Genomic DNA, 25260 nt, shown 5'->3' with positions numbered 1-25260 from the left:
CCCAGGTATGGAACAAGGAGATGTGGCTTCAGTGTAGTTCCTCCCAGGGCAGGAATGTACCAACCTGTGTGGGTGGGTGTGTTCATGTTGATAATCATTTCCCATATCCCTGTATATTGTGTTCATTAAGATGTAAGTCCAGGAGTCCTTTAAAACTATTCATACTTCCTGCAGACTCCACCGATTGTAGAAGAGAGTTCCACATTCTTACCGCCCTGACAGTGGAAAATTCCCTGTGCAGCTTAGGGTTAAAGCGGAGGTTCACCCTAAAAAACATCTATGTACCATCCCATCCAGCATACTTGCGTCAGCTACAGTATGCTTTTTTTTTTGTGCTGTATTTACCGTTTAATCCTTCAGTTTCTTTTCAGACTCCCGCGGGGAGTAGGCGTTCCTATGAAGAGGAGAACATGATTGACGTCCGGCTATGGCGCGTCACGGCCTAGGTCTCGGCTCTTCACAGCGCTATACGGCGCCTGCGCACGGACTAGGAGCTGACTGCACAGGCGCCCTATACAGCCGAGTCCTATTTCGGCTATTTTCGGAACACGTGACGCGCCATAGCCGGACATCAATCATGTTCCCCTCTTCATAGGAACGCCTACTCCCTGCTGGAGTCTGAAAAGAAACTGAAGGATTAAACGGTAAATACAGTCAGGGCCGTCTTTACCGCAGGGCAAATGGGGCAGGTGCCCTGGGCCCTGTCACTGTTGGGGGCCCAAAGCAACCCCCTTTGAAAAAAAAAAAAAAACCCTTTTTTTTAGGGGTCCGGAGGCCCCCAGGGGCCCGGAGGACCCCAGGGCCCCAGATGGCAACCCCCCCTTTTTTTTATTTATTTTTAAATAAAAAAAAAAATTATATATTTTTATTAAAGGGACAATTTTTTAATATATTTTTATTTTATTTTTTATTAAAGGGCCAATTTTTTTTTTTAGAGGTCTGGGGGTCCCCAGGGGCCCATAGTTCCCCAGGGCCCCGGATGACAACCCCCCTTTTTTTATAAAAAAAAAAATCTTTATATATATATATATATATATATATATATATATATATATATATCTATATCTATATATATATATATATATATAAATAAATGTTTATTATTATTATTATTATAGGACCCAGAGGTCCCCAGGGCCCCGAATGGCAACCCCCCTTTTTTTTTTATAAAAAACATTTTTTTTATATATTTTTTTTTTTTCTTTTTATATATATATATATATATATATATATATATAGATATATATATATAGATATAGATATATATAGATATTTTTTTTTTTTTTTTTTTATTACAGGGCTCAGAGGTCCCCATGTGGCAAACACCCTTTATCTTTTTTATAAATGTTTATTTTTTTATTTTTGTTTATATTTTTTTTTTTTTTTAGGGGTCCGGAGGCCCCCAGGGGCCCGGAGGACCCCAGGGCCCCAGATGGCAACCTCCCCTTTTTTTTATTTATTTTTAAATAAAAAAAAAAAATTATATATTTTTATTAAAGGGACAATTTTTTAATATATTTTTATTTTATTTTTTATTAAAGGGCCAATTTTTTTTAGAGGTCTGGGGTCCCCAGGGGCCCATAGTTCCCCAGGGCCCCGGATGACAACCCCCCTTTTTTTATAAAAAAAAAAATCTTTATATATATATATATATATATATATATATATATATATAAATATATATATATATATATATATATATATATATATATATATATATATATATATATATATATATATATATATAAATACATGTTTATTATTATTATTATTATAGGACCCAGAGGTCCCCAGGGCCCCGGATGGCAACCCCCCTTTTTTTTTATAAAAAACATTTTTTTTATATATTTTTTTTTCTTATATATATATATATATATATATATATATATATTTTTTTTTTTTTTATTATTTTTTTTTTTTATTACAGGGCTCAGAGGTCCCCATGTGGCAAACACCCTTTATCTTTTTTTATAAATGTTTATTTTTTTATTTTTGTTTTATTTTTTATTTTTGTTTATCCAGGGTCCCCAGGGCCCTGGATGGCAACCCCCCCCTTTTTTTTATAAATGTTTCTTTATATATATTTTTTATTAAAGGGCCCAGAGGTCCCGGATGGAAACCCCCTTTTTTTTGTAATTTATTTTTATTAAAAAAAAAATATTAAAGGGCCCAGAGGTCCCCAGGGCCCCAGATGGCAACCCCCTTTTTAAAATATATTTTTTATATATATTTTTTATTTCTTTTTTTATTTTTATTAAAGGGACCAGAGGTCCCCAGGGCCCCGGATGGCTACACCCCTTTTTTATATATATTTTTCTTTATTTCTTTCTTTATATCTTTTTTTGTAAAGGGCCCCCCGCTTCTAAATTTGCGGCAGCCCCCCCCCCCTGCTTCTCAATTTCAGGCGGCAGCACCCCCCATCCCGGTTCTCTGCTCCAGGGGGCCCATGCCTGAAGCTGTGTAAGTGGCCCCATAATTCCTGATGGCGGCCCTGCCGCCCGTTAAGCCCCTGTGCTGCCCACAAATCAGGCTGAAAATCATCAGCGGCACACAGCCAGTGACAGTACTGCTTCCCTTCCCAGTGTTTTAAAATGTACAGCACCCCTGGCTTCCCTTTGGACGCGCACTTCTCCCTTCCTGCCACTGGGTGCTGCTTGCATATAAAAGTGAATTAGAATGTGATTTTATAACATCCCCAGTTTGCTCTTCCTGAGGCTGAATTCTTCATGTCCTGCTCCTCAAGGTATGTCACTGTTTGCTAATCTATATTGTAAATTGAAGTTTTCTGTAGAGTGTGCCCAAAGTCTTTATAATATTTGATGATTCACTGCAGGTCTGGTCAGTGTTTTAAAAAGTTCCTCTATTTTACACATGGCATGGCATGGGGTCACAGCACCGTCTGTCCATTCTGCTTTAGCACCATGGGACCCCATGCCATGCCATGTGTAAAATAGAGGAACTCTTTAAATCACAGACCAGACCTGCAGTCCAGGCTGAGTAAGGCCTCAGAGCACATGGCATTACTGTCTGTATTTAACTGCTTGATGGGCTTATTTTGGGCCTGGCTGGTTCACATGTATGTGTTTTGGCGGCCCACATTTGCGCAGGCACAGCAGCCCATTCATTTGAATGGGCCGCCATGCCTGCGTTTCCTGCAAAGAAAAGCGCATGCCTCATGTAATAGGCTGCGCACACGGCACGCTTATGCCCATCAAGCACTGAAATACAGCACTGTCTGTCCATTCTGCTGTCTGCTGTGACTTATCTGCAGTTCCCGCACTGTCAAACTTGCTGCATTTTTAGATGTTTAGGTCACGCTTTTAAAAACACAGTGCGTTTGTGTGTGCAAGAACTGCAGGTAAGTAGCATGGTGCAAAAGCAGAATGGATTTCAAGGCAACTGTATTTTTAAAATGCTGAATGCACCTTTTTTCTGCAGGAAACAAAGGCATGGCAGCCCATTCAAATCAACGGGCTGCTGTACCTGCACAAATGAGGACCGCCAAAACATACATGTGAACCAGCCAGGCCCAAAATGAGCTGGAGGGGGGCCCAAAAAAAATGTTTGCCCTGGGCCCAAACCATATTAAAGACGGCCCTCAATACAGTGCAAAAAAAATCATACTGTAGCTGACGCAAGTATGCTGGACGGGATGGTTTATAATTATTTTAGGGTGAACCTCCACTTTAAACCACTTCTCGTCCAATCTTATTGAGTGGTCCCGTGTCTTTCAACACTCCATGAGAATAAATAGTCTTCCTCCTATGCTGGAATCCACATTGAGATATTTGTATATCGCTATCATATCTCCTCTTAAGCGTCTCTTCTCCAGGTAGAATACGTCTAGTGCTTGTAGTCGTTCCTAGTAATTAAGGGTCCTCCAGTCCCCTTCTTAATTTTGTTGCCCTACTCTGGACTCTCAGTTCCAGCACATCCTTCCTGAGGATTGGTGACCAGAACTGGGCGGAATACTAAAGATGTGGCAGAACCAGAGTTTTATAAAGTGTCAGGATTACCGTCAGCGCCACCTCCCTGATCCATGCTGCCGGCCCCTAATCTAAATGCAGCGAGTCAAAGGCATGGATTCCAATGTTTTTTTTTTAAGAAGCATGTGGTTAGAGCCGGAGGCTTCTAATTGACTTTAAAAAAGGGTAGGCTCGGGGGGCTGAGCCCACCCAGTTGTGTGACAGTAGCAAATTAATATTTGCTATTGTTTTCCTGATTCTCCTCCTGGCTAATCCCGGCTCGGGAAGTGGGTCCTGGGACCCAAATGGCCAAGAAGAGAAGAGATCCTATTGGCCGCCGAGGAAGGAGAAGACGCAGGGGAAGCCACGTGGCTGTGAAGCCAAGGTAGGAGGAGAAGCAGGGTGAAGCCGCTGCCCGTTGCCTGGAGGAAGCCCGCAACCTAGATGGGGTAAGTGTGGGGCTACTGACCGACCGGGGGAGCCCCCCAAAAAATATACCACCAGCCTCCACTGATTATTGTTTTATCTCTGAAGTAAATTATCCTTTTAATGCATTCTAACTGTCTGCTTGCTTTGCTTGCTGCAACTTGACAATGCATGCTATTGTGCAGTCTGTTAACAACTAGGACCCCTAGATCTTTCTCCAGCCTGGATTCCTCCAGTTAGTGGCATCGTTAGGGGGGAATTCTGGGGCTACAGCCCTGAATCTGTGGCCCATAGCCCGAGTCTCTTACCAGGTGCAGCAGGGCCGTAGGGGCTATTAGCATTCTACAGTGGGGCGATGGGGACCAGTCGGGGGGACCACAGACAGGATCAGTGCCGTATCACAAAAAATGGCCGGGTCATTAAGGGGGCAAAGGGGGCTGAAGTGTTTAAAAAATAATTACTTATCCCGGAGATCAGTTTTAAATTTCATGGGCGGCGCATGGTTTAAAGTGGAGTTCCACCCATAAATATAACATTACATCAGTAGTTTTAAAAAAATGTCATTAGTCCTTTAAGAATTTTTTTTTTTTTTTTAGATGCCTTCAAAGTGTTGTTGCTAGGCAGAATAGTTAATCTTCCCACTTCCTGCACCTAGGTGCTTAAGCTTCCTTACCTACACCGCACAGACTCCTGGGAATGTAGTGGGTGTAACTTTCCAGGAGTCTGTGCAATCCCCAGTCTCGAAGAATCATGTGACTTGGACAGTACAGATGCTGAAACCTGATCTGAAACCTATTACACTGCTTGTGCAGCACTGAGCATGTGCGAGATCTGCAAGGCTGAAATCCAGGAAGTCATACAGTCTGGCTTCATGATGCCCACACTTAAGATGGCCCCAGTCAATTTCTATTTTATAAAGTGTCTAAATGCTGTAACAACCTAACAAAACAGACCTTAGTTTACAGACTAACTTTACTAGAATACATTAAGCTTGTGTATTACAGGGGTATTTATATTTAAAAAGTGAAATTGTGGCCGGAACTCCGCTTTAAGAGCTCTTCTGTGTCACGTCATCTTTGTGTACAGCAGCAGGTAAACATTTCTACCACAGCCAATCACAGAAGAGGTGGGTGGTACAGAGGCTGGAGCAGGCTAATAGGTAGGAAGCAGCAGCTGCAGCTGAAGCACATTTCATAAGGTGACAACGCTGCCATTGAATGCAGGGCTTAAAGAATGCAGAGTTGTCACCCTTTTAAAGGCAGTGATGGGTGCCAGAATTAATGATTTGTTTTTGTTTTTTTAGATACGGCACATCCACAAATAAAGAGCTATGTGACTGGGAGCTTGAAAAGCAAGGGGAAAGTTTCTAATCTCCTACAGAAGTATAAGTGTTAGACTTCCCTCTGGGACTGCTTTAGGCTTCCGTGGTGGTACAATGCTGGGAGCGCTTTGCCTACATCTGTGAGAGAGGCGTAGGGAAGAAAGATCGTTCTGAAGCTGGATCTACATTTCTGAACATCAGAAGGTCTGCTGAAGGCAATCTGAAACATATATCTTTCTTCATCCAACCTGCATCAAAGCTTAGTTACATTTGAAAATAACATAGAAGAGCGAATGAAGGAAGTGTTATATCACTGAAATCTGTACAGTTTAGCAGTAAGGGGATTTCAAAAGATTTCCGGACCTTGTGTTAACAACTTGCCATCCAGGCCATTTCTGACACTTCCCTCCTACAGGTAAAAATTAATGTTTTTTTTTTGCAAGAAAATTACTTAGTACCCCCAAACATTATATGTATTTTTGTTTTTTTAGATTCAAACACAATTTTTGTGGAAAAAAAAAAATACTTTGTGTATTAAAAAAAAAAATACTAAAAGTTAGTCCAATTTTTTTTTGTATAATGTGAAAGATGGTGTTTTACGCAGAGTAAATAGATACCGTATTTATCGGGGTATTGCACGCTCTGGCGTATAGCGCGCACCCCTAATGTGGAACCGCATTCCTTTAAAAAAAATTTTTTAGTACTTTTAGTACCATCGGCGGCCTCGTCGGGTCCGGCGTCCGTCTGCGGCTTCGGTTGTGTCCTCCTCGTGGGGTCCGGCGTCCTTCTGCGGCCATCGTGGTGTCCTCCCCGCTCGATCCCCGCTTCCCGCGCCGAGTTTGAACCACTGCGCCGGCATATAGCGAGCGCAGTACACTCGGTTATAGTCGGGCAGGCTCTGCTCCTCTCGCGTAAAGGATGTACAGGACGCACAGGACATGACCGCGAGAGGAGCCGAGCCTGTCCGACTATACCCGAGTGTACTGCGCTCGGTATATGCCGGCGCAGTGGTTCAAACTCTGTGCTGGAAGCGGAGATCGGCTTAAATCACGCACCCACGATTTTGCCCTGATTTTCAGGGCAAAAAAGTGCGCGGTATACGCCGATAAATACGGTACCTAAATGTCACTCTTTAAAATTGCGTCTGCCCATGGAAAGGTGGCAAACTACGGTGGTTAAAATTCTCCATTGGTGACGCTTTAAACACCTTTACAGGTTAACAGTTTAGAGTTGCACAGGAGGTCTGGTGCTAGAATTATTGATCTCGCTCTGAGGATCGCCGTTTACATATGCGCACGGGAGGAACGTATGTGTTGGCATTTGCGCGTAAGCACGTGGGAAGTTGGGTGCTTTAAAAAAAATATATATATATTTATTTTATACAAAAATATTTTTCCTCTGGCCTTTCATGTAGCCGATCAGACACAGATCAGTCTGATTGGCTACTTACCATTGGTGGCCAGGTAAACAAATGGTAACATGGTAAACAAATAGTGACAGACAACTCGTCACTCCCAGTTCCATGGGTTACAGAGAGAGGGAAACAAAGTCAGTTCCTCTCTCTCTCTGTACAGGGCAGCCACCGCCACTGGCCGCATTGCTCCCGGCCTTCGTGATGGGACCTGAGAGCCCGGGAGAGGTGGTAGGACCCCCTTCTGCCACTCGCAGAAGTGATCAAGTGGCTAATTAGCCTTTTAGATCATTTCTGTCCAGGGATGGACTGGCCATTGGGACTACAGGGAGTTTCCTGGTGGGCCGATGGCTCAGTGGGCCGGCTTCAGTGACAGCGGACCGCCGCCCCCCTCCTCTTCTCTTTCTCTCCCTTCCCGCAGCGCTCACCTCCTTTCCCTCCCTGCAGCACTCACCTCCTCTCCCTTCCCACAGCGCTCACCTGGGGGGAACAGAGAAGCAGGGAGAGGACCAGAGGAGCAGGGGGGATGACAGAGGAGCATGGGTGAGGGGACAGACAGCCGACTCAACAGCTATGGCCTGGGAGTTTCTCACTTCTGCCTAATCTTGTCCCATAAGGGGGGGCAACAAACTGATCCTTTCCCCTGGGTGAAATAATGTCTAGCTTCCCCACTGGTACTGCCTATAAAAGTACCAGTATCAGACGTTCTACTCTAATAAAGTCGAAAGGCTAGTGGCTAGTGAAGGGGGAGAGGGGGCTTGGGTGGCCGGGGGGGTGCAGGAGTTGTCCGGCCGCCATGGGAGAGACCTGTCAAAGTGGGCCAGTCTAGATGAAGGCCAGGGCCAAATTTTTGTCCCAGTCCAGCCCTGTTTCTGTCAGATAGTTAATTTGCCGGCTGAAGAGATCAATATCGGGATGACGCCTGTAGGTGCAGGCATCATCCCAGTATAACTACTGAAACCGGAGGACGTCAATGTACGCCCTGCCAACAGGAAGTGGTTAAAGAGGACCTGTCCTTCTAACTAATTTCAATCAGTTTGTTGCATCTATTCTCATATTCTTTATCACTACCAATATTGCTTCATTACAATTTTTTTAAAACCCTACGTGAAATACGCCTTTCTATAGAAAAGGGTGGACTGATTTTGGATGACAGTCAGGCCTAGGCAGCCCATTTTAGAACATCCTTTATATGTCCTTCTGTTTTACATGGAGCACTAACCCTGCAGGAGCTGTTGGTAACTGTCTTTCCTACTCCTGCAAAGTCGGGCAACACACATTCTCCACTTGCAACCAAACACAAGAAGTTTGTCCCTTGGCTTTTTTTTATGTTTTATTAGGGATAACAACTTGGATGGGCAAGGGGAATGCCCAACTTGAATCAAGTACAACAACAGGGGACAACTTTCTTCCTCTGTACAAAAGATCCTGGACCGCTTTCCTTCCTGCATATGCTGTCTACGCAGTGGATTTAGTAGAAAAAGTCCATGCTTTTGCACAGAGCAGCTCTGATCCTCTTCTTCTGGCGTCCCTAGTCAGGGGAAAATCCCTGAATCTGTAGACACTAGACATGAGTGAGTGAGAGACTTGTAAAGCGCAACACATGCGAACTGAATCGCCTCTGGGCGCTGTATCCATTTCATGGGTAAGGAACCCCTTGACCTCAGAAGAGATGGGTTTTAATCTTTCTCCTGAAGGCCAAGTGGTCCGACTTCAGTCGGATGGTGGTTGTGCATTCGATTTCGTCCGAATTTCAGGTATTTTTGTTATCGTTTTAACAAACGATAACGAAAGTACAGAACACGAAAACCGAAAGATCCAACATAAACAAATGCTCTATTTTCGTTTTTGTTGCGGTCGAATGTGCCTAACCTTAACTCTATTAGTTCAATATTATTCTACATAAAGAGAAAAGATTCGACATTATAGAGACATGAAGAAGAGTCGACATAGAGAGAAAAAATTTGACATAGAGCGACATGAAGATTCGACGAAGTAGCTAAAAACATACGATGCAAGCAGACATTTATGGTGAAATGCTCTGCCCATAGGCTATAGAACAATTCTAATGTTGGTTGACTAGTAATAATAATTAATAAATATAATTATTATTAGTCATAGAACATTAGAATTCTTCTACAGCTTGTAGGGGGAACATTCGACCGGAAATGTACGATTGCGGCATCATACAGTTTCTTTGCTCCGTCAAATCTTTTTTTTTTTTTAAAGATTCTACAGAATCTTCTTTTTTTTTTTTTAAGATTCCGTCAAATCTTCTTAGAACATTCGACAGACACCATAAGCCTTCAATGACAGATTCAACCTTAATTAATTTAGATTTTCGGACGAATGCTTTTTTTACGAAAATAAAATAAATAAAAACGAATTTAGTAAGTAACTAAATAAATTCATTTTTCGGACGAAAACGAAATTCCGAAACAAAATATTTCAGTGTGCACATGTCTAGTAGACACCAGGGATCTAACACTAACTTCTCTATTCCTGTAAAGAAAAAAATTGTATACATACCTTTTTGGAAGCCGATCTGACCTGCTCTGACCGGATCCCACGCTGAGCTGTCAGCCGCGGGTTCACTGTGTAGGCGGGTGCAGAAGAGATAGACGCCCCATAGTGACTCTATGGGTGACGTCACTTCCCATTCATTTCACAGCCATTGTTGGCCGTGTCCTCTGCAGAGCTTCCGCACTGGAGATCGGGTCAGAGCGGGTCAGATCGGCTTCCAAAAAGGTACCGTATTTATCGGCGTATACCGCGCACTATTTTGCCCTGAAAATCAGGGCAAAATCGTGGGTGCGCGATATACGCCGATACCCGCTTTCCCGCGCCGAGTTTGAATACTGCGCCGACATATACCGAGCGCAGTACACTCGTGTATAGTCGGGCAGTCTCGGCTACACTCGCGCTCACGTCCTGTACGTCCAGGACATCAGCGCGAGCATTGCCGACTATACGCGAGTGTACTGCGCTCGGTATATGCCGGCGCAGTATTCAAACTCGGCGCGGGAAACGAGCGAGGAGGATGCCGCAGAAGGACGCCGGACCCAACAAAGAGGACACCCGAAGCCGCAGACAGACGCCGGACCCGACGAGGCCGCCGATGGACGCCGTGCAAGACACCAAACTGTAAGTACAAAAATCTTTTTTCACAGGAATTTCGGGGCATCTTTAGGGGTGCGTGCTATACGCGGGAGCGCGCTATACCCCAATAAATACGGTATGTATACTCATTTTTTTCTTTACAGGGATAGAGAGGTTAATGTTATATCTGTGGTGTCTATAGATGCAGGGATTTTAGTTTTTGCATGGACTTCCAATTTAATGAATGTTCCGTCACAAGCTATTAGATATTAGATAGAACCCCGTCTACCTTCCTTTGCTGGAATAACACGGAAAAAAATAAGTGTTAAGCTTGAAGGTTTCAGGTCTGGGAAAACATTCTGTATTTTCCTCTCCGGTGTGACGGCTTCAAATAGAAAATCTGTCACATATTAAACTTAGGAAAGTTCAGCAATAACATCTGAAATGGAATCACTATCCCTGTCATTTTCACTTAAGAGGAGCCCTTTCTTCTCCAAAAATATGTAGAGGGAGAAATAGTGTTCTCTTGGCAGAGGAAATGTCTAATGTGCCACTTTGTGCTGCTCTTGGTTTGGAGAAAAAGAGAAAGCAGGTTGTGTGTGGAGTGCTTGAAATATAGTAATCATGTTGGTTTCAAGTATCTGTGTACAGTAAGAAATGTATACAGAAATACCAACGTTCAGTGTTGTGTAAAAGGTTTTTCTTTTTATATATATATTTAGTTTTTTTATCTTATTTTGATCATTTTCTTTTAGATATTGAAGTGCTTTGTTGTGAAACTTTTCAAAGACACATGTAATAACTGTAGGAAATATCCACTGCTGACAAGCAGTATTACAGTTACATTGTCACATAGTTGAAAAAATACATGTTTTTCTAGTTCAACCAACAGAAAAAAATAAAAAAAATAAATAGAAGAAATAAATAAAAAACCTCCATATACAGGATCCTATAGTGATCGAGAGAAAGGCAAAACAAAATAAAACAATAAAGCATGGTATAATTTGCTCCAAAGGTGGTTAACCGCTTGCCGACTGGGAAAATGGGCATAAATATACGTCCCCTTTAATTTGCCGGCCGTTTGGTCGCTGTGGCGAGCTCCGCGAGCCTGCCCGCGGGACCCGCGGACTCGATGTCCACCGTTGTCCCTCGATCTTGTCACAGAGCTGAAGAACAGGGAGATGTCAGTGTAAACACAACATCTCCCCGTTCTGCCTAGTGACATGTCACTGATCGTCTGTTCCCTGTCATCGGGAGCAGCGATCAGTGACGTGTCACGGCAAGCCACGCCCCCTAACAGTTAGAAGTGCTCCCTAGCTCACACTTAACCCTTTCAGCGCCACCTACAGGTTAACCTCTTTACTGCCAGTGTCATTTTTACAGTAATCAGTGTATTTTTATAGCACTGATCGCTGTAAAAATTACAATGGTCCCAAAATGGTGTCAAAAGTGTCCGATGTGTTGGTTGGATTTCCTCCAACCAACTCCCCCCAAAACTACTAACTTTGGATGTTCTTTTGTTTTGTTTTGTTTTTTTTATCTTGGAGCATGTACCTGCTCCACTTCCACTTGGATCACCTAGGTCAGTGGTTTTCAACTCCTGTCCTCAGGACCACTAACAGGCCATATTTTAAGTATTAGCTTGGAGAGATGCAGACTAGAATACTGCAACTATTGAGCAGCAAATGATATCACCTGTGATGTATTTCAGTTATCTTGCAAACCTGACCTGTTAGGGGGTCATGATGACAGGAGTTGAGAACCACTGACCTAGGTGATCCAAAGGGAAGTTGAGAAAGTACAGCACTACTTGTGCATGTACAGAGGGAATCTAGATGTGAAGAACCAGGAAGTCACAGCTGGCTTCCCAGATCCAAGATAGCGGTACTGGGGACCTGAAGACTAGCGAAAAAACAGCCTGGGTGAGGATAGACCTGGATCCTTGGACTAGTAAGTGTGTGTGTTTATTAAAAGTCAGCAGCTACAGTATTTGTAGCTACTGACTTTATTTTATTTTTTCCTGGGAGACGTACCCCTTTAAAGGGTAACTTCACCTTGTCACAAAAAATGTAAAGCTGAACTAACTCCAAAGTTCCTGGCCACCTCTCTGAACCCTGTTGCACATAGCAGCAGTGGTGCTCTAGGCCAGTGATGGTGAACCTTGACCCCCCAGATGTTTTGGAACTACATTTCCCATGATGTTCCACTACACTGCAGAGTGCGAGAGCATCATGGGAAATGTAGTTCCAAAACATCTGGGGTGCCAAGGTTCGCCATCACTGCTCTAGGCTGTTGATGTAGCTGCCCATAAAATTTCAACCGCAATACTCAACCTCAAAGTAAAGATCCATCACAATGCTCACGATGGCAAGTATTCATTGGTCAGTGCAACCGTGTGACAGCGCTGACCAATGAGAAGCACTTTTTTCTGGGACACCTTACCAAAAGAAGAAATCTCGGATGTGCTTCACATTAGTCAGCATGGTCACATAACTGTACTGTCCATTGAGTACTTGCTGATGTCAACATTATGGTGGATACTCACTCCAGGGCTGTGCATTTCAGTGTAAGGACCACTACACTAGCAGCACTGGGTATCATGGCTTTTTTGTTTAGCAGAGTCCGGTATGGTGGCCAGGATATTCAGAGTTAGTTCACCTTTTCCTATTTTTTGTAAAAAGGTGAACTTACCATTTAAGGGAACGAGCTAAGACTGAAATGAGTTTATCTTAATAAAGCAACCTGCACAGACATAGATGTATATAAGATTAATCCTGAACTCCAGGATAAGCAAATATTGCCCAAATACAAGAGTCATATGTATTCTTACTTGAATATTGGTGTACTTTATGTATTTCATCCAGATCTGTGCAGTAATCCAGTGTGAGGCTTTACCTCTGTGCAGAAGCTTCCTGTAATAAAGACCAGCTGCTTTGTTAACCTGTGCAGGGTGACTGGTCTTGTTTCCGCCCCCTTCTGTCGTTTTCTACAGGTAGCCTGTAGTGGGTGGGGACTGCGGGTCCCCTCCCACTGCTCTGCTCTCTGTACAGACTGATGATGTCACTGTTATGTTCACAAGGTAATATTCGAGTTTGTAAAGGCATTTGATGCACACGAAGTAGATTTACAGTATATCCTTTGGGGCTATTGAGGGATATCTTTGTATCAAGTTCCTGTGCCCAGAGTTCAGATTTAAAGCCTCTGCCAAAACCATTTTTTTTTTTTAAAGTGTATTTTGTGCGTGTACTCGAGAGAGGAGCCGGACTGCAGGAGTTGGGAGTAGGCAGGCCTCCCCCAGAGGCAATCTGCCACCTTTCTCCATGCCCCGGGTGGCAATGGTGGGTGTGTGAGGGGGTCCTCCCACACAGCCCGCCCTACCTGCTCCGCTTTGAAGCCCAACGGGGTAGAGGGACTCCCTATATAAGGGAGTGAGAGGATCTAGCCCGCTCAACCAGCCCCGTTAGTCCTTCGCCTCTCTTTTTAGAGACCGCGTGGTCAAAGTGCGTGCATGTTAACCCAATTTCAAGTGCGTGTAAGTGTGGTGGTTTTTGTGGGAGGGGGGTGGGCGTACTAAGCGCAGGCTTACCTCGCATAGCACACCCACCGGGAGCCGGGCTGAGACCACCAAACTCAATTCACATGTAGCTGAGACCGGGATCCGAACCTCTAGCTGCAGAGGTGAATGGCTTGTCAGCGCAGTGCCAATCGAGTTGAGCCACTGCAGCTCCCCTCCAAAACCATTTTTGACTTCGAAAGTTAAAATGGAAAAGTCTCCCTAGTGGGGAAACAAAATGCAATCAAAACTCAACAAAAAAAAATGTATTGTTGTCTTTACCCCATTTGAAAAGCCCTCCACTACCAGTTCTAACTCACACCCATCAAACACATGAAGAAACAGAACATTTCCTACATGGGATACCAACAGCAATTAAAACTTGGCACAGGATCTAACACTTCACCTTTGTATTAAAATGGTTAAAAAAAAAATAAAAAAAAATATGAAATTGGGCAATTTCTCAACAGCTGCTAAGTTCACGGTAATATGTTTAAATCCTCCACTAAGTAACAGCCTGCTGCAATCTTTAATAAACAGCATAAGCCGAAAATTGTTGAACATGCAGGAAATGGTTTATAGTATTATAGATCTAGACCACCATACACGGCATTGCCCTCATCTGCCCTAGGAAAGCTTCCTCTAAACACTCCTTCCTGGCATAACTTTTGCTTGAAAGACACCCCGGGGGGGGGGGGGGAGGTTGAACGGTTGGTGTTGAAGGCTTGGCACTCTGATCATGTGCATTTTTTTGTGGGAATGCTCAATAGCATTCCCAGTATTGTTATTGGTGGGAATGCTAAATAGCATTCCCAGTATTGTTATTCGTTTTTTATTAGTTAGTGGGAATGCTCTATAGCATTCCCAGTATTGTTATTCGTTTTTTATTAGTTAGTGGGAATGCTCTATAGCATTCCCAGTATTGTTATTCGTTTTTTATTATTGGGAATGCTATATAGCATTCCCAGTATTGTTATTTGTTTTTTAGTATTCTTAATTTTAATTTTAACCACTAGAGAGCCGCGCTATAGACGAAAGACATCCACAGCGCGTCTCTCAACTGCCAGGTGGACGTCCCTGGATGTCCTTTTATGTGCATTCCCCGAGCGCACCGCTGGGAGCGCGCAGCGGGGAAACACTGTCGGCCGCGATTGGTGGTGACAGAGCAGGGACGTGGAGCTCTGTGTGTAAATATCGCAGACCTGACAAAAAAAATCGCAGATCGCCGCCATTACTAGTAAAAAATAAAAAATAAATCATAAATCTATCCCCTATTTTGTAGGCGCTATAACTTTTGCGCAAACCAATCAATATACTCTTATTTCGATTTAACAAAAATATGTAGAAAAATACATATCGGCCTAAACCGAGAAAAAAAAAAAAAAAAATTGGGATATTATTATATAACAAAAGTAAAAAATATTGTCTTTTTTTGTTTATAGCGCAAAAAATAAAAAGAGATGATCAAATACCACCAAAAGAAAGCTCTATTTGTGGGGAAAAAATGTCACTGAAGTCATCTCCTCAGTATTTTAGGTTAGGATCCCATTGGATCCTTTGATCTGTGTCTTGGGAGCAATTGATGAGGAAGTTTTTCCTTACCCTGTCAATATAGCGGTGGTTAGATTATTATACATAGTTCGCAAGCTGGTTGCAAGGTTTTGGCTGGCTGCACGTGTACCGACTAAACTTCAGTCGGTGGACCTAGTAAACTATGTTCTCATTCGAGAGCACCTAACATATCAGCATAGAAATGCACCTCGAAAGCGTGGCTGGACACACCTGGGTTGGCACCTCCGCGATCCCACATCGCTCTCTCCACGGCGTCTCAGCTCTTCATTGTATAGATTGATGGCAGCGCAGCCATTGGCGTCCACTGCTGTCAATCAAATCCAATGGCACGGCCATCGGTAGGGGGGGCCAAGTCATACGCTCGGCGTCCATGGATTCCGAGTGTATGACACAGGAGCGCGCTCACAAGGTAACCCCCTCGGGAGAGAGCCTCCCAGAGGGGGTTACCTAATGCGGGTAGGAGTCACGAGAGCCACAGAGGGACCCCAGAAGAGAATGTTTGGGGCCACTCTGTGCAAAACGAACTGCACAGTGGAGGTAAGTATGATATGTTTGTTGTTTAAAAAAAAAAAAAAACTTGAACCTTTAATATCACTTCAACCACTTAAGCCCCGGACCATATTGCTGGCCAAAGACCAGGCCGCTTTTTGCAATTCGGCACTGCCTCGCTTTAACTGATAATTGCGTGGTCGTGCGACGTGGTTCCCAAACAATTCTTTTTCCCACAAATAGAGATTTCTTTTGGTGGTATTTGATCAGCTCTGCGGTTTATATTTTTTGCGCTATAAACAAAGATAGAGCGACAATTTTGAAAAAAAATCTATATTTTTTACTTTTTGCTATAATAAATATCCCCCAAATATATATATTAAAAAAAAACATTTTTTTTCCCCTCAGTTTAGGCTGATACGTATTCTTCTACATATTTTTGGTAAAAAAAAATTGCAATAAGCGTATATTGATTGGTTTGCGCAAAAGTTATAGCGTCTACAAAATAGGGGATAGAATTATGGCATTTTTATTATAATTTTTTTTATACTAGTAATGGCGGCGTTTTCCATTTTTTTTTGTGACTGTGACTTTACGCCGGACACATTGGACACTTTTGACACATTTTTGGGACCATTGTCATTTTTACAGCGATCAGTGCTATAAAAATGCACTGATTACTGTGTAAATGTGACTGGCAGTGAATGGGGTTAACCTGTGGGTGGCGCTGTAGGGGTTAAGTGTGCCCTAGGGAGTGCTTCTAACTGTAGGGGGGGTGGGATGAGTGTGACACGACAGTGATCACAGCTTCCGATTACAAGGAGCTGTGATCACTGTCCTGTCACTAGGAAGACTGGGGAAATGCTTGTTTACATTAGCATTTCCCCGTTCTTCCTCACCGTGACAGACATTGAGTCCGCGGGACCCGCGTGCGTCCATAATGCAGCTTCCTAAAGGGGATGTATATATATATGTCCTTTTGCCTGTCCGTGCCATGCTGCAGACGTACATCTGTGTGCGGTGGTCGGCAAGAGGTTATTAAATGAGCAGAAGCTCTGCTGACTTCCACCATCCAATCATGTGCAAGCAAAAATGCTGTTTTTCCTGAAATGTGATTGGGTATTCTCTGCAAAGTGAAGCTTTAGCTCATTTACTAAGCTCTGGGCAACTGCACTTGCAGAGTGCAACTGCACTTTCAAAAGTGCACAGTCTACTTGCCTTTAGTAAATCAACCCCATAGTGTTCAGAAGGCCATACTTGTGTACATGGAATAGGCATTTCTTTCTTCTTACCAGTGTCAGACAGCAGCTTGGTGGTTTCCAAAACTTTCTCAGTGTAAACGCCTGCCTCATAGTTCTCCATCTCTGCATTTATAATATGGATTACCCTGGCGGCACGACCACGGATTGCTCCCGCCGTTCTGTCCAGGGTGTCGACATCTCCTTCTTGTAGGGCGATGACACACTTGTTGACGTCCTCCAGTATATGGTTCTCTGTAGGAAAAAAAAATACGAAATAAATAAAGTTCCATGTAGCACTAATCCTATTTTTTTTTATAGTGGTGTCTGTTCATATGGGAGTGCTCAGGAATCTGTAACTGTATGCCTGATGCTCCAAAAGTTACATGGGCTATTTTAGAGGCAGACTTATGCCACGTACACACGATTGTAAATTCCGACAAGAAAACCATGGATTTTTTCTGACGGAATGTTGGCTCAAACTTGTGTTGCATACCCACGGTCACACAAATCTTGTCGGAAATTCCGACCGCCAAGAACGTGGTGACGTACAAGACGTACGACGAGCCGAGATCAATGACGTTCAATAGGCAGTTTGGCTCTTCTGCTTGATTCCGAGCATTCGTGTTTTTGTGCGCATCGGAATTGCATACAGACGAGAACTTTTTCCATCGGAAAGATAGAGAACCTGCCCTCAATCTTTTGTTGGCGGAAATTCTGACAGCAAATGTCCAATGGAGCCTACACACGGTCAGAATTTACGACCAAAAGCTCACATTGGACTTTTCTTGTCGGAATTTCCGTTCGTGTGTACGTGTGGAACCTTTGTGTGAGTCCACGCTATCTAATGCTATTGGAGCATGGTCAGACCATGTGATATTGTGGATGCACACTTTAGACACACGCTGTAATAAAGGTGCCATGAGAAAGAAATCCTAGAATAGTTATTATGCACAGCAGAATAGTAGATAAAATCATTCTCTGTGGTATGAAGGCAGTGCAAGGGATCATAAATGTCCTCCTTAAAGCAGAGTAAGCCTAAGTCCTGCCACCCCCTCATAGCACTAGAAAAGGAATCCATATCAGCATTCAACACCATATTTTAATCACCACAAATGATTATATTGCCCTTCTGCATTTGCTTAGCTAGTTTTAACATTTTACGAAAAAACTTCATAGGGCATTTGTTAAGAGCATACAGATTTAGTATTGTTGAGCTCAGCCACTAATATGATATATCTACCTTGATCATCAATACGTTTGTGCATTAAGGTAAAAGCAACAGAGTCTTTTATGGCTACTAAAACTCCATCACGCTTGGTAGGAGCATTAGCTATGAACAAGTAGGGAAACTTCATATGAGAGAATTTAGGTGCTTTGACATGAGCAAAGTGTGTCTCCTGGACGCAAAGGATGTTGCATTGCTGAGACATGGCTTCCTTCGATAATGCTTTGCATTTAATAGGACTTATCAGTCCTCGCACATTAAAATACATCAGTTTAAGTGACATAGGAAACATACAAATTACCACTTTGCCATCTGGTAGTGGAGTCGTAAAAGTATGGAACTGGTGGATTGGAGGAAGATGGAAACCTGAAGCTTAAGTGCAGAACTAGATATACTTTCATATTAGTCATAGAACATAGAAAAATACAATATACAAAACTGCAATGGGTTCTTGTGAGCTGCCTAGAAATGAATACAGGAGTGTCCTGTAAATAAACAGAGGTAGAATTATAACGTTCAGCCAAACAACGGGAAGTATAAGTTGTAAAGTACTGTATAATGAAAGCAATGCAAGCCACTCATTATAGAAACTCTGGAGATAACCCTCATAGCGTAACTCTCCAGATGTAATGCCATGACAAGGACATCATCCGCGGGTGTTGTGCCAATGCGTGGGGTTCCTGGCATGTGGAGGTGTGTTAGGATTGCCATCCTCATTGCTCGGTAAAAGGCCCCAATTGCACAGAAGCTTCACTGCCTTCTCCAGAGACGTCCTTGAGAAAGATTTGTTTTCTATCTACGATTAGTTTGACCCAAAACCCCCACTTATAAACTATCCTATGGTTATGCACGATTTTAGTAATAGAAACTAGGTTGTTTCTCACCATTATAGTAGCCTGTGACAAGTCTGCATAAAGCAAGATACCCCCATAAGGGTCAGGTAAGGAAGGTTGTTGCCTTGAAAAAATGCATTAACTGGTCCTTGATATGATAAATGTGGAGCCTTGCTATGATGTCTCTAGAAAATCTTTCAGGCAGGTGGGTGGGTTTGGGCAGCCTGTGAGCCCTGTCAATAGTGATGTCATTGGGAGTCAGTGAGAGGAGAAGATTCAAAATCAATTTTTGTAATGAAGGACGGAAGTCTGCTGCCTTAATAGATTCTGGGATCCCCTGAAACGTGATATTGTTTCTCTTGGCAGATCTGGTTAACAAAAGCATACAGTTCATGCATTGCTGTTACGCTATCTCTAAACCTATCTACACATTAATAGCCTTCCAGTACCTAAGTAGAGTTTCTTTGCAACATTATTCTGTGGATTGTTTGTAGTCGGATATGCCTACAAATATATACCTATTTTTAACTTTCATAATTAAAGATATTATTTTTACAAACCTTGCTTTGACTCCCATGCTGAGCCTCTAAAGTATGGTTCCGGTTAACTGGTCCCAAATATTTTATGCATTCTCTTGTTCGGATGCGGCTTTTAGCCAACATTTATTATTTTTTATATTTTGTTTTTAACACACATTGATAGTATAATTTACTGTACATCATAGGGGACTCTTGTACATGGATATCTTAAATAATAAAAAAAATCTCTATTAACTACACATCTATCATACATTGCTGTATCTGAGGACACCCTGGACTACAAAAAGATTTTAGGACAAAAAGTGGCTGAGCATAGTTCACCGAACGCACCAACATAACAGTTTTATAACTTGCAGTTATTCTTCAATAATAAAACACAAATCTGTCATGCTGTTCAAGATGTTACCAACCAGTGGTGTCCCATTAATTAGGGAGCTTTTTTTGCCCAAAGTATTTATCCCTAAAGCTTCTCTAACGAAAAATCCCTTGGCTGTCCACGGTTGATATAATTTTAAACAGCGTTATCCAAATTTGTTAAAAACAGCAAGCATCTGATATGATAAAATCTGTCTGGATAACGTATTGATCCTTGCTTGGAGGGCACAGCTAATAAAATGGCCAGACTCCCTCGCCTGAGGTTGCTGTAAAATTGGACATGAAGTGAGCTCTGTGCTAAATGAGAGTAACAAGGTGGCAGGCGACCAGTGTCTATCAGCCATTCAGCCAATTGCTTTTCAGCGCTTTTGATAAAGGTCGCGGGATAAAGTAATTGGAGCCCAGAAGTCAGCATGCTTCTGATTCATTGCAACATAACGAATGACAACTCAAATAATTCCAGCGAATACCCAGCGTAATTTTCAATCTAAAGAAAATGCAGAAGAGATTGAGTTATAGATCTTAATAAATGTTTGGAGGTTTGGTTAATTATGGTTCAATATCTCCCACTCAGACATCACTGAGTATCATAACTCAGCAGCGAAGTCCATTTGAGTCCACTCCAAGTTACATTGCTGATGGTTTGCAGCAATAAAGGACAGAGACGACATCAATACAAAGTTCTCCCAGTTACAGAGTACATAAACAGTTCTTTGGATCTTCTTAGTGCACGGTCTAAGACAGTGGTTCTCAACCCTGTCCTCAAGTGCCCCCAACAGGCCATGTTTTGGGAATTTCTCGTATGCCTCGTACACGCGACCATTTTTCTCGGCAGGAAAAAAAACAACGTTTTTCCCGACGTAATTCCTCTCCAGCCTGACTTGCATACACACGTTCATGCTAAAAAAGTCAGACAAAAGCGTGGTGAGATACAACGCGTACGACGGGACTATAAAGGGGAAGTTCCTTTCAAACGGCGCCACCCTTCGGGCTGCTTTTGCTGATCCTCGTGTTAGTAAAAGTTTGGTGAGAGACGATTCACGCTTTCAAGTCTTCGTGTTTTTGAGTCTGTTACAGCATGACGAATGTCCATTCTGAACGCTAGTTTTACCAGAACGAGCGCTCTCGTCTCATACTTGATTCTGAGCAAGCACGTTTTTTTTTTTCCCCTCGGAAAAGCATACACACGACCGTTTTTCGCAACGAGAAAAAAAACGATGGGACATGCGACGAGAAAAAAGAGAGCTGGTTTCATTTTTTTTGTGAGCAGTTCTTTCTTCGAGAAAACTGTTAGGGAGCATACACACGATCGATTTTCACGCCCAATGTAAAAAATGGCAGTTTTCTGGTTGTGAAAACCGGTTGTGTGTACAAGGCATTAGATAAAATAGTTGTCCAAAATAACAATCCATTGACTCTGATTTAAAGCACCTGTGCAAGATAAAGAAAAGCCTGCAAACATGGCCTGTTGAGGGTACTTAAAGGGGTTGTAAAGGAAAACATTTTTTTTTTCATAATAAGCATCCTTTACCTGCAGACATTCCTCTTTTCACTTCCTTTATTGTTCGAGACGTGTTAGAGACTTTGAGGAGGTGTGAATTACTGGGCGTGCCGCAATTCATACTGAGAAGACATTAATTTTAACCTTGCAGACATTAATTTTCGGCAAAAATTTTTTTTCCTTTACAACTCCTTTAAGGACAGGGTTGAGAACCACTGGTCTAAGAGATCTTTGCAATGTAGCAGAAACAGGCTTTTATAAAAAGGAATGTGGTCTTGCTGTGTCATATTGGGTGACAGCCAACTAATATGCAGCACAGACACTAAGTGGTGTAGGTCCAACCACAGATGGACAGAGCAAACAGACAACAGAGGAAGTGTGATCTCTTATAAAAAAGGAAAAACATATATTTCTAATGTTTTTTTTTTTATATATATATCTATACACACACGTGTTTTGCCTTTTATTTGCATTTTAAACGAAATGGGTTGTTTTACAAGGTGATCATTTACAATCACTTTAACTCTCTAGGTAACCCTAACACCACCACCAGTGGCAGCCCGTGATGCAGAGTGCAGGGGCGCCGCCCCCCTATCCACGTGTCCGTCCCCCTAATCTACATTCAGGGCACCAGACACATGGATTCCAAAGTTGTTGTTTTTTTTTGAAGCACATGATTAAAGCCTGATGCTCTAATTGCCTTTCAAAAAAGGGGTGGGCTTGGGGCGCAGAGCACTGCGTCCCAAACAGACTCAGTTGTGTGACAATGGCAAGTTAATTTTCACTATTGTCTTCTGGCTTACCTTCCCGGACAATCAGGAAGTGGGAGGAGCATGACTAGCCAAGGGGAGAAGCGATTGTATTGGCCTGGGCATGAAGGAGGATGTACAGGAAGATCTGGGACTCGGGAGATGGCAACCCAGAGCGATCTCTGTGCTCTGCATAGAGCGCGAGCCAGACCGTGTGAGTACCACCCGATGGGGGGGCAGTAGGTTGGGTGGTTTGTTTTTCGCCCCCCGCATTCCCCGGCTGGAGCACCACTCACTGTGACCTAAACAAGTACTCTCTGTCAGGGATGTCTAACACAGGCATCCAACACAGGTTTAAACAGATCAGTGGGCTGCACTTAAGGAAACAGGCACAAAGGTAGGTGAGAAATATATATTTATTAAGGACTAATATATACAAAAACAAGAGCATATATAGATAAACAAGCAGGGATGAGAGACAAGGGGGAACAGGCAGCCAGATGGACGGAGCAGTGGCAAGGGGAAGCTGGAATCGGGGGACGAGCCTAGGGACTGGGTACAAGGTACAGGAAACAGAGTCCAGGAAAGGGCAGGAAGCAGATCAGGAACATATACAGGGAACAGAACAGGTCAGGCAGGAACAAGGTTAGCAGAGAGGATACTGAAGCACTGAACCTCAGTGAAAGGTGGGTTTATATACTCCGAGCAGGATATGGGGTACTTGGGTCTAAGGTCCCCGAACCAAAGAGCCATGAAGAGGAGAAAGGGGCCAGTTGGGACTATTGTGGTACCAGTAAAGAGTTACAAAATAAAATAAGAATATAAAAAATTTATAAAAAAAAAACAGGTTAAATTGCTCACCTAAAAAAGGTCCGCCAGAGGGGTACAGCGGGTGGGACCAGACATAAACCCCCACGGTGGCCAACAGGGACACATGTGTGGAGGGACCTGCTTGTCTAATGTAAACAGATCTGTTTACATTAGACAAGCAGGTCCCTCCACACATGTGTCCCTGTTGGCCACCATGGGGGTTTATGTCTGGTCCCACCCGTTGTACGCGTTTATACTCTTGTTTTTAATTTATCATTGATGTACTGTTGAATTATTCCTAGATCCTCTCCTGATGAAGCGGTATAATCCGCAAAACTAGTTGAGACACTGTTACAACCCTCAACCCATCGTAATGTCTTCCCCCTCCGGGGACCTCAGTTTTGGTGCTGTTGGATGGTTGTCACAATTTTTACTCTGTAACTGTTCTGTATATGTCTTAAAATAAAAATTATACATTTTTTATATTCTTATTTTATTTTGTAACTCTTTACTGGTACCGCAATAGTCCTAACTGGCCCCTTTCTCCTCTTCTTGGCTCTTTGGTTCGGGGACCTTAAACCCAAGTACCCCATATCTTGATCTCAAGGATGATGGTACCCTTCATTACAATATTCATTTATTTTACCCCTGAGGCATCTTTTCATACTCCCAGCAGGCTCACATCAAGTGCAGCTTGATTAGTGAAGAGTCCATCTACTGGGAGACACCCGCTGGTGGCCACCAGAATTGCACCCTTAGTTGCTGGAGGTAATAGTGCCACCAGCAGGTTACCAAAGCCAGAACACGGATCATGACACTCTCCCTGTAACCCTAACACCATCCTTCGCTGCAATCCTAACACTGATTCACCTTGTAACCCTCAAAGTGTAAGATTAGCTTAGTTTAGCATTCCCATCATATTTCCTACTGGGCTAAGAATCGTGACCACGTGGGCTTTACCTACACAATCAAAGTTGTCAGGAGGGACAGACACTATCTTACAACAATGGTATGTACGTACTTAATGTGAAATAATACAATGTTCGTTTTCAGCTATAGATACTATAACCATATTTATTATCTACAGGGACCAAGGAATTGTGCAGCAACAAACATTTGTGGTGAAGGAAATGTAGAATAGAAGTGGCCTTGGTGGAGATTTAATCAAACTTCAACACTCATTCTACCAAAGTTTAAATGAATGGAATACCTTTGCTCACCTGACTCTTTAGAGAGCTCAATGTACCTGTAACACTCCGTGACTTCTGTATATTGCACAAAAATGTGCATGCAAAACCTTTTCACACCTATACAGCAATTCTGATGTCACACAGAGGAGGTATCAGATAGGGACTTACCAGAAACAGAAAGAAAGTCATCTACAGATGTGATGTCATCTACAGCCTCTGTAAGAACCCGGACCTGCTTCTCCCATTGGTCTTTAAATACATCCATATTATCCTGAGCCACTTTACTCATGGGTCTGGCAGCCAATGTCAGTGCAGCATTGATCACCTGCAATAAGAAAAGGCATTGAGATTCCACAACACATTATCCATTACCTGTCAAAAAACCATCACTGCGTCTGTACAGTACAAACTATGCATGCAAGCATGTGTATAACAAATGATTGACCAGGTTCCACAATGAGTATAACAAGCATGCTTTACTGCCTATACAGACTGACTGATTTTACTGTTGGGGGTTTATTAACACTTTAATGCTGCTTGTGCCATTTAATTTTGCCTTCCTGTTGTCTCATTTTTGTCAACAATAAAAATGATGGACCCTTGTTGTAAATGTAAACCCTCACATGTACCCAGTGAAGTTACTGGCCTCAGGTTATACATAAAGATGTTATACACAGGTATATTATAACTTATACCCATTTATCTGCAGTTTTCTTTCCTCTTTGGCCATTCAAAGTCAAGAAAAACTTTTAAAGCTTTTTGAACTGCCAGAAAAAAGGGTCTGGAGAGCTGAAGTTACACTCAGCAGAGCTCAAGGAGGAGAGGTCTGATTGGAGGCAAGGGATCCATCCCCCTGTCACCTATTTTCTCTTGGTGTCTGAAAAACTTGTCAGAAGTGAATCATGTTGATAGCAGAGGAATAAGGCAGCAGATAGAAATGACAATTAGTGCTCTTAACTGC

The 25260-nt window shown here is 42.9% G+C and overlaps 1 protein-coding gene across 2 annotated transcripts in view; it reads right to left on the bottom strand.

Moving 5' to 3' along the window:
- The window catches only part of CTNNA2 (catenin alpha 2), an 832954-nt gene that overhangs the window by 287090 nt on the left and 520604 nt on the right, over nt 1-25260 (bottom strand). For both annotated transcript variants that reach the window (XM_040335493.1, XM_040335494.1), the window contains exons 4-5: nt 24468-24624; nt 17129-17329 (exon numbers count right to left, since the gene is read on the bottom strand). In XM_040335493.1, the coding sequence (XP_040191427.1) occupies nt 17129-17329; nt 24468-24624 (358 nt within the window). The remainder of the gene's footprint in view (nt 1-17128; nt 17330-24467; nt 24625-25260) is intronic.

Source organism: Rana temporaria, chromosome 1, assembly GCF_905171775.1.
Source record: "Rana temporaria chromosome 1, aRanTem1.1, whole genome shotgun sequence".
NCBI classification, from domain to species: Eukaryota; Metazoa; Chordata; class Amphibia; order Anura; family Ranidae; genus Rana; species Rana temporaria.
Note: the sequence above shows the minus strand (reverse complement) of the source record. Positions and strands in the feature narration are given on the sequence as shown.